General features: G+C 40.4%; 1 protein-coding gene across 1 annotated transcript in view; it reads right to left on the bottom strand.

Moving 5' to 3' along the window:
• Positions 1-5482, bottom strand: part of NTF3 (neurotrophin 3) — a 54574-nt gene extending 49092 nt beyond the window's left edge. Inside the window, exon 1 of the mRNA XM_069849870.1 lies at positions 5314-5482. Within this exon, the coding sequence (XP_069705971.1) occupies positions 5314-5331 (18 nt within the window). The 5' untranslated portion in view covers positions 5332-5482. The remainder of the gene's footprint in view (positions 1-5313) is intronic.
• Between the last annotated feature and the right edge of the window lie 8259 nt (positions 5483-13741).

Below are 13741 nucleotides of genomic sequence, written 5' to 3'. Positions count from 1 at the left end.
CGCACATAACTTGGTCACTTATGCTTTGATCTCCTTCCTGCAACAATCCAGCACTAATTGTACCCATCAATCCCCTTCTCTTTTCCCAGCCAGCTGGCAGGTTGATGGCATCATTTGCTTTTTATTTTCTCAGTGGTTAGGCAGCAAAGAAGCAGAGTGGTTAGAGGCCAGGGCACTACCCTGGGCTGTGCAGTGGGCTGAGCAGGCTGCAGTCTGTAGTTTCAGCCTAGTTGAATCCCGGTTGCCAGAGTGCTGGTTACAGTCAGGCATCTCCCCCTCATGGACAACTGCTTCACTGTCCCCACCGCCTACAGCCTGCCGTGGTGGGAAGCTCACCATCACCAGAGGAGAAAATGGTTTCTACTGAATACAACCAGCTCCAAGTACTGCCAAGGAAAATTATCCAGATGGTGAGCTTGAACTGAACTCAACAGTGGGAAACCAGTGCTTAAAGTAGGACAATAGGTTCCCAACACAGCCCATGGCTACACAAACACTGAATGCTTTTTAGCTTCAGGCTATGTATTTATTTTTTATGGCAGGAATTGATCCATGGAATAAACCAGGAAGGGATCCATGAACTTTCATGTGACTGATGTCATGTAAGGTCTGGGCCCAGAGACTTCAGCCTTCAAGCCTTCAGGTTAGGTATGATGGGAGTTTCTCCTAGTGCAAGTCTAGCAGGATTGCTTTGAATCTTCTAATCAGCTATGGATGGAAATTAGTACCTACCACACGTAGGACAGTGTTTAAGAAAACACCAAAGCTCTAGGCAAGCCAGACAATTTGAAGATGTTTGTAGCACAGGTTTGAAGAACTGATGTTGCCAACACAATTGTTTAGAAGGGAAAGACGTACTCTCTCACACCCAAGAGGTATTCTATTTTCAGACTTCAACCAGCTGCACAATACCCTAGTACTGCTTCAAGCCATGGCGAAAGCTAATAATTTCTTGTTTCCTTTGACTGACATTTGTACTCCCTATGTGTACTTAAACCCAATGGTTGTTCATCCAACAGCCCTGTTAACTACCTCGTAGCCCTGTTAACTCATCCCAGAGAAATCTCTCTGCCATTTTGTGCTAGCAGTACTATACTGAAGTTTTAAGACTTGAAAATGAGGTGTATTTCTATGCCTCCAAATGATGCTGGAGGAAATATTTTAGTTAGGTATCCTGGGATCATCTCAGGTTTATTCATTAGCTCTTTTGAAAAAGCCTGCAGAACCTCTAGAGTGCCTGCTGTGCATGTCATGCAGAACATGAGCACATGTAACACATGTTTGGTCCTATCATTACCCACGCACCAAACCATTTTCTCAGTTAGTCATCATTCCCTACCCTCCTTCTCAATGCAAACATTGCTTCTTAACACTCATGAAACTCACCTCTGTTGTGTGTCTTACATAACTTATTTTGACACAGAGAGTGGTGCCACGAACACAGTGGACGTGTGATTCTCCAGTTGGCCTCCGATAGCCATCTTGCATATCAGCACAGGTTCCTGGGTGTGCATGTGTACCTTCCACACAGACAGAAGTCCCTTTCAGCAACCCAGTACTCTTACATATCCCTCCCTGATTTCATCTTCTTGTAGAACATCTGGAATGTTCTATTCACATGCCTCCCTCTACAAATCCTGCCAGTCACGAGCACAGCACTCATTAAACACATCTCTCCCTGATCTGCACACAAAACCAGCACTTCACATATCCAGGCACCTATTGTCCTTGACTACATATGTTTACTTGTGCCTCTACTTGCTCTCCCCTTGCACTTAACTCCCAACCTGCTCTCATGCTCCTATACATGCATGTACAGCCCCTTGCACACTGACATCTTCCCTTAAAGTAAGAGGTAAATAACTACAGATGGCTTAAGCTGTCATGAACTTCTTCCCACTCCTCATCACTCTTCCCTCCTCCATAAGCTGTTTTCCTTCTCCCAGGTCCCACACCCAATCCTTACCTGTACTTCCCTCATTTACTTAGATCACGAATCTCTCTTATCAGACTTAATTTTTCACTCCTTTCACCTTCCCTTCCACAGCCTTTACAAACAGGCACAAACTGACAGGTATTCTCCTTGCCTGCATGCTATCATGTGTCAACCTATGCTAAGCTTCTCACCCCTTGAAACATGAACTGTCATTCCCATTTATTTCCACTCTGTGCCCTACAGCTCCTAACTCCAGTTGCCTCCCCACACACTTCACACTTTACTTTTGACCTTAGTACAGCCGTGTGGATTATACAGCCTTCCAGGTAGTTATCCGTCCCATTCCTTCTCCTCCCACCTCTTTAGGCATTTCTCCACTAGCACATTTGTTCCATTTCCTCTTGCAGCCTCACTTGTAACCAGTACTTACCACAGTAAGTAACATTTGTTAGATCTCTATTAACTGAAAATCAGTCCTTTTAGTTTGTGTATGTGTTCTCCTCTTCCCACATCCATCACATTATTCCTAATCTTCCCTTATTTCCCCAACTGTTTCCCCTGTAGCATATTGACTCTTCTTCCCCTGTGTTATCCCAACTGCCCAGTAAGGAACCATCCTCTGTTTCTTCTGAGCAAACCCCTCCTAGACATTTGCACTACTTTTTCTATTTGACTACAAGTCAATATAAAATTGAATTTCCTCTAACTCTGTGCTCTCTTGCCCTATGCCTCTTCTAAACCACCTTTTGCTCAGGCATCTTTACAGAAAATGCAGCTCTTAATTTCATCCTCATGCCTCTGACATTCCTCATTTTTTCCCTATTCTCATGCTTCCCAAGGCCTGTCACATCTTCATACTTCTAACACAGTTCAACCTGCCCCCATGATTTCCATTATCTCGCATTTCCTCACAGCACCTTCAGTTGGCTTTCTCCTCAGCTCCGCCTCACAACCAGGCAGCACAGGTCTATAGTACTATTCCAGCTTCCAGCCTTCTCTGAAATTTCTCTGTTTTGCTGCCCCTTCACATACTTGTATGGGTTCTTATACCCTTTTCCCATCACCATATCCTATGTATCTCCATCCTGTTCATTTTTTCATCTGCATTCCTCTCCTCAACATGTGTTTCAATCACCATGCAGCCTTTGCTTTCATACCCTAACACCTTCCTTGTAACTAAATCTTCATACTATTTCTTGACAGAATCAAAGGTGTCTCCTTTAGACGCCCCCAGCTAGCATCATGTAGCTGATTATTTTCCATACCTTTCTCCAAATAGACAATAGTTCACATTTTTCTTCCTCCTCCAAACATCCTCTGTGTCCTGTGCTTTCACCTTTTTCCCTCCACTCCCACTCCATACCCTACCTCCCCCACCCCCTGGCAGACCCTAGCATCCTTGTACGTCCCTTTCATATCCTCACTGAGCCTCCAGTCTGCCATTTCCCATCCCTCTCAAGTGTTCCTTCCTCTTCTGAGCTCCTAAACTTTTTTCCACCCACAAAGATCCTTTGTCCTGTTAAATGGCAGCAGTTCCCTTTTTAAGCTGACCACCTTTATATGGGTCACCTGCCCTTATAACTCAAGACACAACATTTAATGTACAGCAGTTCATTTTCCATACGTAGCACACTCCCTCCAAAGTCGTTATATCTATATTTCTATGTACCATTGAGCATTTCTTTCCCTGGGAAAACAAACAAACAAACAATCTAAACCTACGTGTGTTGCATACCTCAAAATATAACACCTTTCTACACAAAGCACTCCCCTCCTAGCTCTGCTAGTATGGCTTCTTCTGCCCATATTTTGTGTCTCCCACCTGCAATCACGCCTGGTTTTCTTTCCTCCACCATGATCACAGACAGAGCTCATGGTACTGAAATATGTACCCAAGACCAATCTTTTTACTACTAGCAGCTGGAACCATGCTGAACTCTCTTCCACTCTCTAGTGCTTTTGTCTGCCTTGCCGTGAAGTGAGTTATTCTTTTTTTTTTCTTAATTATTAGATTTTCCTTTTTCTTCCATCTTATTTGTAGGTGTTTCTTGCACTATTCCTCCACTTACAGGCTTGCACAGCTCAGGTATTTCTGTGCCTGAGAATGTCTCCTATTTGTCTGGGTATTCTCCTGAAGGGACAATGTAAAAGCAAACTTTACATACCATTTGCACTCCTCATGCAACAAATCACATGAGCCTAAGAGGAGAGAGTGCTTTCTGAAAGGTTGTAGCTCATAACAATTGAGTGGACCATATAGCACCCCTGCCTGTTTAAAAAGAGTTGGGGGGGAAGCAGCCCCCCTTACACACAGAGTCATCTCTAAATAACTAGTTTTGCAATATAGGAACCACAGAATGTGCACATAGCAGCCCTATTCAATCTAAAATATCCATCTCTCTGGACACTACATATTTATAGTTCAACAGATAGGACCAACACAGAGCTTTCCCGTTTATTTTAATGAAGGATTAAGAACTGATCAGAAAACTATCTAAACCATTCAAGGACTTCTTCCCCTCTTGGGTAGCAGCAGTTTGGTGTCTCCATAAGGACTCGCCAGTAACTGACGCTTTAAGCTGCATTTCAGCTGTTTAGATGAGAAACAGCTTTCTATTTTGCTCTCTATATGTGCATCTGTGTTGATGAGTTGTGTGCTGCATTCCTAGAAGGCACTTACCACACGCTGGAAATTGCAGCGTAAGAATAGTTTTCCTCCCATCCTTGCACAAAGTGAGTGTATGTTTTTCACCTAGACACATATGTGCAGGGAATCCTTTGATCTCCAGTTCCTCCCAGAGAAATTAGTGTTTGGGTTTGAGGAGAATGGGGATCTATTCAAAGGTTGTGAATAGGGTTTCCTGTGTATGGCACATTAAAAAAGCAAGCAAGCAACCAACCAAAAAAAAAAAAAAACTCCAGTGAAGTTCGTTACCTAAGGCAGGCGAGGTCTAGAGATTGGGAATTCTGACTTTGCTTATTTTGGGCTCTAACTTTTGGGCTCTAACTGCAACCTCTTTTGTTATACCTGAAGTTGCTAGTTTCTCTTGTAAAATAAAACTAAGTCCCCTTTGCTTTTGCCTCTTAAATCAGATTCCTTTAACACCTCATATTTCTCCTCTGCTGCTTTCTTGCCAGGGACCTGAACAACAGTGTGCAGAACAGCAGGAGAGAGGAACCTCAGGACTAAAGCAAGCTATAGGGCAAGCAGAGGTGGGGGAAGGAGGCGGCACAATGGGAAAAGCGCAACATTTGGGAGACGTCTACTGCTTACAAGACCCCCTCCTCCCCATTATACTTCTTTAAAGGACCCCTCTCCCCCTCCTTCCCTCCCCGCCCTCTTAGGACCCTATTTGAAAACGTCGAATTTCCCTTACCGTGGTAGGAGTAACCATGGCATCCGTGTGAATGTTTCCAGAAAAGTCGACATGAAGAGAAAGGTGGATGTAAATATGTTCATTCAAAGTCCCAAAGTTGGTCTGCTTGGGTTGTGCAGAGTTGCTCTATGGGAGAGGAGCCTTAAACTCTGAGTCCCGTGAACATAATCTGCTCGATTATAACAAACCAGCTCAGCCAGATGGCTCTGTGCTCTGCAGATTAACCCCTTTATTTCCACACTCTGCTTTCCCTACCTACAATTTATAATAAACTTGCCTGGTTGGGGAATTTCAGAGATTGAGGCATTTTTTTGAAAATGACAAAACCGTCGTAAGGGTAATTTTTTCCCTTGTGTGCTCTAAAAAAACCTGTCATGTGACTATTTTCTTCTTTAAATCCAATTGACAGTTTTATTCCTATTCCTGGCAAAATCTTTTCATATTATTAAGAACAGTATTAGCGCTAGGGAACATTTTAGAGAATTCTTTTTTTAAAACATAACCTTCTTTTCCGGACTGTGATTCTCAGAAGACAAGTATTTTATTGCAGTAATGTTTTTGTGTTTGCACTCTAATAGTCCATCCACTCCCCCCCTCCTCCCTCCACTCCCCCCATACTCCTGTCTCCCACATGCACACTCACACACATGCAGATGCACACCCTTTGGTCAAACTGCCAGCATGTGTTGCTATTCTTACCCATATTCAGAAGTCATTATAGGACATGTAAAACAGGTGAACTAGAGACACAGAACTAGAATGTCATAAGCCTCTGCTCTCTCCTCTGGCTCCTCTATTTTTTTTTTTAATTACTTCCAGCTGTTAGGAAAATTGATTTCTTTGGTCAACATTTCTGTCAACCAGATCACTCCTCGTGACACAAAAATAAGTTTGAGGAGAAATAGCCACTGATAAGGACAGATATTAGCATGGATTTTGTCCAGATATTCCTCTCATTTTGATTTGTAGATTAGTTCATTAAGTAAATGGTGGTGAGTGCCAAAAGCATGCAAAGTTCATCAGTAACCAGCAGCGACTGGTTTCCAAACTTTTTATTTAGAGTGATCACTCACAGAGATGGCTGATAATTTTAGCTGCATGCCTCTAAGTCTCCCTCTAAATTTACATGCTTAAGTCATCTTTCTTTTCCATTTGATTCAAGCATAATTGAACAAGTCATAACCATGAGAATGTGGTCATCTAAGATACAATACAACACTTCAAATCTTTAGAGCCACCAGATTGTTTCCTGAAAGCATAGTTCCTTTACTTGCTCAAAAGTTTTTCTTTTTTTGTTTAGCAGAGGAATTTTTCCTCTTTCCCCTCCCTGTGTAAGGTTGATTAGCCCTCTAGTGCTGTTAAAGCATTGTATGATCATCTTTGAAACATTTATTCTACCCAGATAATTGTCACAATTTTACTGAAATATTTTCCACTGTGGGTTGAAACACCGTCAGTGATGTTTGTTGTGGTTGTCCTTTATCTGACTTTTTTTTCAACCATAAAATAATCCTGTTTAGGGAACTCTGAACTCTACAAATTGTACCTGTTTATAATAAACGCTCTGAATCACTTATCTCTCCAACTGCCCAGATGCAGGAGTCACCTTCCACTGTTGCCTCTTAAGAATTTTCTCCTAAAACTTGCTGCTTTGCTAACCAAAAAATCCAATCAATTTTTAATAACTGTAAAGTCTTTTTTTTGTTAATTTACCATTTGGCTAAATGCAGTTTCCATCCTTTTTTAGAGCTTTTTCAGCTAAAAGGAAGGAATCAGAATTAAATTCTATCCACCCCAGCACCATAGTCAGACCTGAGAAATGCCTACAATATCACAGAATCACAGAATCACAGAATAACCAGGTTGGAAGAGACCCACTGGATCACCGAGTCCAACCGTTCCTACCAAACACTAAATATGACTCAGCTTTTAATCTCCTGCAGTAGACAAACACTGCTAGGAATAGAAAATTTTCTTGTAGCTGGTGAATGCTCTCCCAGAGGTAGGCAAAGGGTTAAGCATTTGAAGGCAGCCCCCTAACCAGGGAACTCCTAGCCCGGGAACTTTGCATTTGCAGCTAGCCCAGCGGAAAAAAAAAAAAGGAAAGCAAGTGGACTACAAGTTAATGTGCTAGGCAGGGGCTGCCTGTTTCTGATGGGAGGCAAACCTATCAGACCCAGGCAGTTTGCACAAGTTGAGGGGTTTTGCCTTGTACTTGTGTCTGGGTCTGTGGGCAAACAGACGCCTTGTAATTTGAGATGTGACACCTTAATCTTGCCAAATATGTGTGCACTGTAAAAAGCATTGTAGACAGGGTGTTTTCACAGCTATAGAAAATGGAGACATGTTTGGTCTTTGCAGTTTTCCAGCCTTTCTCCTGAAGACCTTTCTGGTGTATTTCTGGATATTTTTACATCTTCATCTGTCACTCTGGGTGTGGGTTTTCCTTTTTTTTTTTTTTACACACCAAACCTTAGCACAAGTGGATTACATTTTTTTAACACTTTTAACACGTTTCTACATTTCTTATGAGGAATAATACAGCTCCCAGATTGTCACCCTACTTTATGTGTAGCCCTTGGATCTGAGGTTCTGACATGGGAAATAAAAAATTGTTACTTTGAACAGGTCTCTGTTCTGCCTTCAAGAATTTGAAATATTGCTCAAAGCGTACTGTAGACAGTAGTTTTCAAGTTCTGGGGATTTTAATTGGAATAATTACTAGACATTGATCTGATTAATTAGGCACTTGATCAGACTTTGAAATATGTAATATTTTATATACTTTGAAGACATGCATTTTTCTCTACATATTAATAGATACAACTGTAATTGCGTTTGATGTCAAAAAAATGAATATTTATAGAGAAGAGATGCATGTGAGTATGTAAATGGATAAAAATTTTATTGGGTTTAATGCATGCCTTGGGTCATCACAGAAGCCGGGAGCTGGCTTTCCCCATTAATGGTTAGCTTCTGCAACAGCACCACTTTGTGGCTAAAGTTCCAAATAGATACTGAAAAGGGGAATGTCTGTAGGGACACCACATGAGGTTCAGTAAGTTTGCATAATTCACATGGTGATTTTGACATGCAACAAACACACTTACCTGCGATGGAAATATGTTCCAGCCATGTGGTCTTCCATTTATGACATGAAAGTTTTGAAGTAAAGACATAGAAGTTGAAGCAGAAGATTAGCTCTGAACATTTTGTCTAACTAAGAACTTTGATTCAGGAGGCTGTTTGTCTTTCAAACACCAAAATCGCTTTTGTCTGCATTTCCAGAATTTAAGAAAGGTCCAGGCAACATCTATAGAAAATACATTTCCTTGGCATGTGCTGTAAATATTTCATTAAATGTAAAAATTAATCCAGTTGGTGGAAATGATGGTGGGAAAGAATACGTTATTTTAGAAAATATTTATTTAAGCATTACTTAAATATTATTATTAGCATACCAATGATTTTGGATTTCCATATGCTTGCAGTAGTGCTGAACTTGAGCCATCGTGTATTCTCACAGTTTCCTCATACTCTTCCACCCAGGCTAGAGAAGAGAGAAGTATCAAAAAGGAATCCTAAGATTCACAAATGAGGTCAAATTTAGTTCTGACACACATTTCTTGGAAAGTTGTCTTCTGCAGTCTTCCCTTTTTCATTAAGAAAAAAATCTGATAAATTCTTAATATAATTTGTTTTGCTCATAGCATTTAACATGGTAGATCAAAGATGACAGTGAAAAACATGTACTCAGAGCTGCAGACATGCCAAGAGGTAGGATGGAAAAATGCATGGCAATAACTATGAATTAGGGTCACACCCTGAAAGCCATTGTTCTTCAGAACTATTCTTAAAAGCAATAAACTTTTACAGAGTTAAATTTAATGTAGTTCACCAATGAAGCTGTTTTCTTAACAGAGAGTTAACAAAGTGAGATTAAATGGGATTATAAATATAGTATTTATTAAAATAATGACTATTTTGCACCTATAAAATACTCCTAGCATGTTCTTTTATGAAATATGTTACTCACACAACATAACAGTATTCAGACAAAAATTTTAAGTGTTTTACAAATATTTCTCATGTCAAAGGTTCCCTGTTTAATGAAATGTAAGGGATCTGTACTCCTATAAGAAAATAAAGCTATATAATGCATAATATCCAAGCGAGGACGTACACTTGCCGATATATAGCTGTACTTTGCTAATAGTGTTATGGATCATTACAATTCTCTCTACTACACTAATGTGTTATATCACTTATCAGTTTAGCATGCTTCCTGGATTTATGTAATATTTTCCTTTTTCTGATGGTATCACTGGAGAGCCAAGCTCCAGAACTGGCAGCTTGGGCTGCTGTGATATCTGCCTTGTTTAAGGTCCACACCAATAGGGTAAAGAAATCTGTCAGGACATACGTATTCAAAAACATCATGTACTTAGTGCTCTGACCTAGCTTTTGAAGAAAGCTCACCAGTTAAATCCTTCAGGAATTTTCTTTTAAATGTCCAAATATCGTGGCTTGGGACTTTATAACTGAGGATATTGATGGCTACACACAACAGAGTGGCTTATTGAAACACTAGTACACACTAAAATTTCCTCAGTAGGGAGGTAAACCCCAGTACTGTTTGCTTTCTTCTCAGCCAATGTTTCTGTATCTGTAAGGTCTAGTGGAGCTATAATATCTGAAGATATCTGGAAGTGAATGAAGGAAAAAAAGAAAACAATTGTATTAAAAAAAAATAAATTTGACTGCTAAATAAAGCAGTTCCAAAGTAAAGAACCTCAAAGCATTTCTGGTTTACCCACATGACAGCAGTTGTGTCTGTTAAATACATCTCTGAAATGAAAGGCACTGTTCCACGCAATAGTCCAACCACAGAGAAATATGTCTTGACTTTTGTGTTTACATTCCTAATCTTAGTGTCAAAAAAAGGCAGTGTTCTTCTTTATCAGTTTTCCCTACTGTATGAAACAGAAAATAACACAATGAAATGATGGCAAAGGAGTAAAACACTCGCTGAAAAGAAATGCTCCCCAGTCTTGCTCACTAGCTTGTAAAGTTCTTGTAACAATGGAGATAAAACTGGGCAATGGCATTTTTCTCCGCCTATTTCAGTTAAGGTTCTTCTTTTTGTTCTGAGTTTATATTTGCCAGAATAGAAAATGTCTTGATTCAACATACAGCAGGTGAGGTGCGTTTAATAGCAGAAGTCTTTTGAAGTCCAGAAGTCTTTTGAAGTCAGTGGGGCATTTCTTAATGCTAGCTTATATACCCTCTAGTTGTGTGTTCTGACCTTACAAGCACTTTTCTTTGAATTAAAGCAAATTTTATTTAAACTTTTTATCTAATGGATTCTTATGCCCATTTGGCTGAGCTTCTGCATTTTAATTCTCTAAAAGCTTAGTGTAAATTCACATCTGCTGGAGGAGGGGCAGGGCAGCAAACGTGGCATGGATCAACTTTCAGGCAGCCTAAAACTGAAAGTCCTATTTGTGCTAATGCAGAGGGACAGGCAGAGTTTTTTAAATAATTCCAGGCTCTTTGTCAATTCTGACCTCTCTTTTTTAAAAAAGTAGGATGCTTCCAGACTGTAGGCAGTACAATGATCTATCGCCTAAATACTCCTTTAAAATCTATAGATAAAACATCTTGTGAATCTGTCTGTAGTACTAAATTTAAGCTCACTGTGACAGCCTGTGAAGTAGTTAGGAAGTGCCCAGCTTGAATTGTGGCTGTTAGAAACAATGGTGTCCCCAGGAGCTGCCAGGCCGGTCTGGCAGCTTGACTGTTTCAGCACCCATGCTCAACAAGCAATCTGTATGCCCCCTTGTTGACACCTTGTTAAGACAGGTGCCTGTTGGCCTCGGTGCCCAGAAACACTTAGTTTATTACTATTAGATGTAAGCAGTGTTTTCAGTAGGACCTTCCATGTATTGTAGGAACAGGATCCCAACATGAATACATTGAAGTGCACTATTGCAAGAGTCCTGATTGAGCAAGTAGTATGGGCTCAAGTAGAAACACACATCACTAGAGTCTGCTCTCATGCTCAGGTTGTCTCTCTGCTTGGAAAGCTAGCATGCAAACACAGCTTCTAGCGTAGCCACAGATTACCCCCTGGAACATGTGGGGCTCCAAGGACCAGAGCCTGGAGGCACAATTCTGTGCTGAGTCCAGGTGAGGTGTTTGCTGGTGGCCTGCATGCAGCGTGAGAGACACCTCTGAAGACAGCTGGTCAAGGGTGCACAATACTTACAGTCAAGACCACTCCTTAGGAACCGTGTGAACAGGGAGGAGGGTTTTTTGCATGTTCAGAGCCTTTTTTAATCTCAATTCAAAGAAAGAGAATGCCATTTTTTCATTGCTATGTGTCTTTCTTTTTAACCAGGTAAACAGAGAAATGCTTCCTGCTCAGAATACATCCTTCCTGGGTTTTATTTGGAAGGAGAGGAAGACAAAATTCAACCTGTAATGGATTATGGGAAATAAGAAAAAAAGCAAAGTCATAGAGGATTTTAAAGTTATAATTTCTTCTCAGTCTGAAGACTTTATAGCATGGAATTGCTAGGCTTTTGACCCCTGCTCTTATCAAAGGAGGAAGTAAGAAAGAAGAGACTGAAAGGAAATTCCAACATGTTCTTTTGATTGAATAGTACTACTGAAAGTTGAGGCTGATTCTGCTTCAGGCTGTCCATGCCTTAAGTTAAGTTTAGTTAAGTTTATTGTCCATGACTGGCAAAGCCTAATGCATGAATCATGCAAGCTTGGTCACACAAGCAACAACAGAAGAATTTACATGGCTTCATGAACATTACAAGTTTTCGCATGTATTTGCACTGTAATATACATGGTGTATTTCATTTTCGTCTTTGCTTTAGTGTTTAATTTAATGCTTTTACTCCTTGCTGAGAAGTTCCTTCTGAGAGTAATTCCCCAGTGTGGATGCCTTCTCTTAGTAGCAGGCAGTGTTTGTTAAAGGCAGGGTCTATACCTGCGGGCTTTGCTTTTAATATAAAGCAAGACGTCATTATGTTGTAGAGTGGCTTGAAATGTGTGTAAATTGTTGCATTCTAAAGGTATTAAGGAAAGTTTTCATGACAGTTTATAGTCTAAGTATGCATCTTGATTTTCCCTTATTGTCTTTGCCTAATATTGTGAAGTGAAAACGATTATAATTTTATCCTGAGAGCAAAAAATAAAACTTTTCTTGCATGGTTACTTCTTCTGAAATTAGAGATTATTCTTGCAACAAGGCAGTTAGTGTTGCAGTCAGTGTTGCGTTTAGAATAGAGTAGATGGAGACAAATATTTTGGCTCCCACCAATCCCAAATAAAACAAAGCTCCAAGAATCCTTGACTTTTTTATGGAAACACGACTGTACTGGGCTAGGTCCAGAATGTTAAACAAATAATTACAGGTTTAAATTTGTCCATACTAAACTCCACATCCTCAGTGACTAGTTTACTTTCTTCATTGTATATTGATACTTTCCCTTAAATTTTTGCAGCTTTCTCTGTTCTTCCACATAAGATTTCTAGTTTTAAAAATATCTCAAGAAAGGAATGTGTATTTTACTGTATCTAAAAATGTATGAGATCTGGTCTGTCACTGAGCAAGTGAGTAAATTTCAGGAAATCCTCCGTAAAATGCCCATCTAGAACCAGCACAGTTCCTAGCATGTAACACAGTTCTAAGTCCTACCCACTCTACTCCCACCCCAGGCTAAAATCTTGTGATGTGATACCTACAGCAAGGTATTTGCAATTGTTTTACTTGGAGAAAAATAACCATGCATCATGCCTTATTCTGCACTGACAGAAATGCCACATGCCATTGCCATTTGTTTTGCAATCCAGTCTCAACTTCTTGAAGGAAATTTCCATGCTTCACTGTGTTTTTCCCAGGGATGATATTCTGATTCAACCCAATAAAATGAAGCATATTCAAAACTTCTATGGAATTATCCTTGGGTTACTTATTAAAAGGCTGTAGAGTTGTCCCTGCTCACAGATAAATGGCTTGTGCTGTTAAAACAACCCCTGCTGTTGTGGAACTTTGTTAGCAATTAATGCTTATGTCACAGTCTTGTGTACGGCTGTGTGGGATGCACAGATTGTTGCGGAGGCAGGCAGGAAAAGAGGGGATAGGTCGTGCTGGCCCTGTGAAAGGAAGATACAAAAATCATTCATAGACGGGAGCTTGCACTTAACTGTGTATTTTTTAAAAAGTTGTACAGCTGCATGCTAATAGAGAGGTCCTCACTACCCAGATGCCTGATGATGCTCTGTTGTATGTTTTTTTAGGGGGCCTGTATGGCACACTCTGTGCTTATGAAATTCAGCTTGCATGTAGCTGGTGCCTTGGGCTAAAAGTTCCTGATTGGTTTCCAGTTCATGGCTCTTTTTCATCTCCTAG

The sequence above is a fragment of the Phaenicophaeus curvirostris genome, chromosome 1 (assembly GCF_032191515.1).
Source record: "Phaenicophaeus curvirostris isolate KB17595 chromosome 1, BPBGC_Pcur_1.0, whole genome shotgun sequence".
Taxonomy (NCBI): domain Eukaryota; kingdom Metazoa; phylum Chordata; class Aves; order Cuculiformes; family Cuculidae; genus Phaenicophaeus; species Phaenicophaeus curvirostris.
Note: the sequence above shows the minus strand (reverse complement) of the source record. Positions and strands in the feature narration are given on the sequence as shown.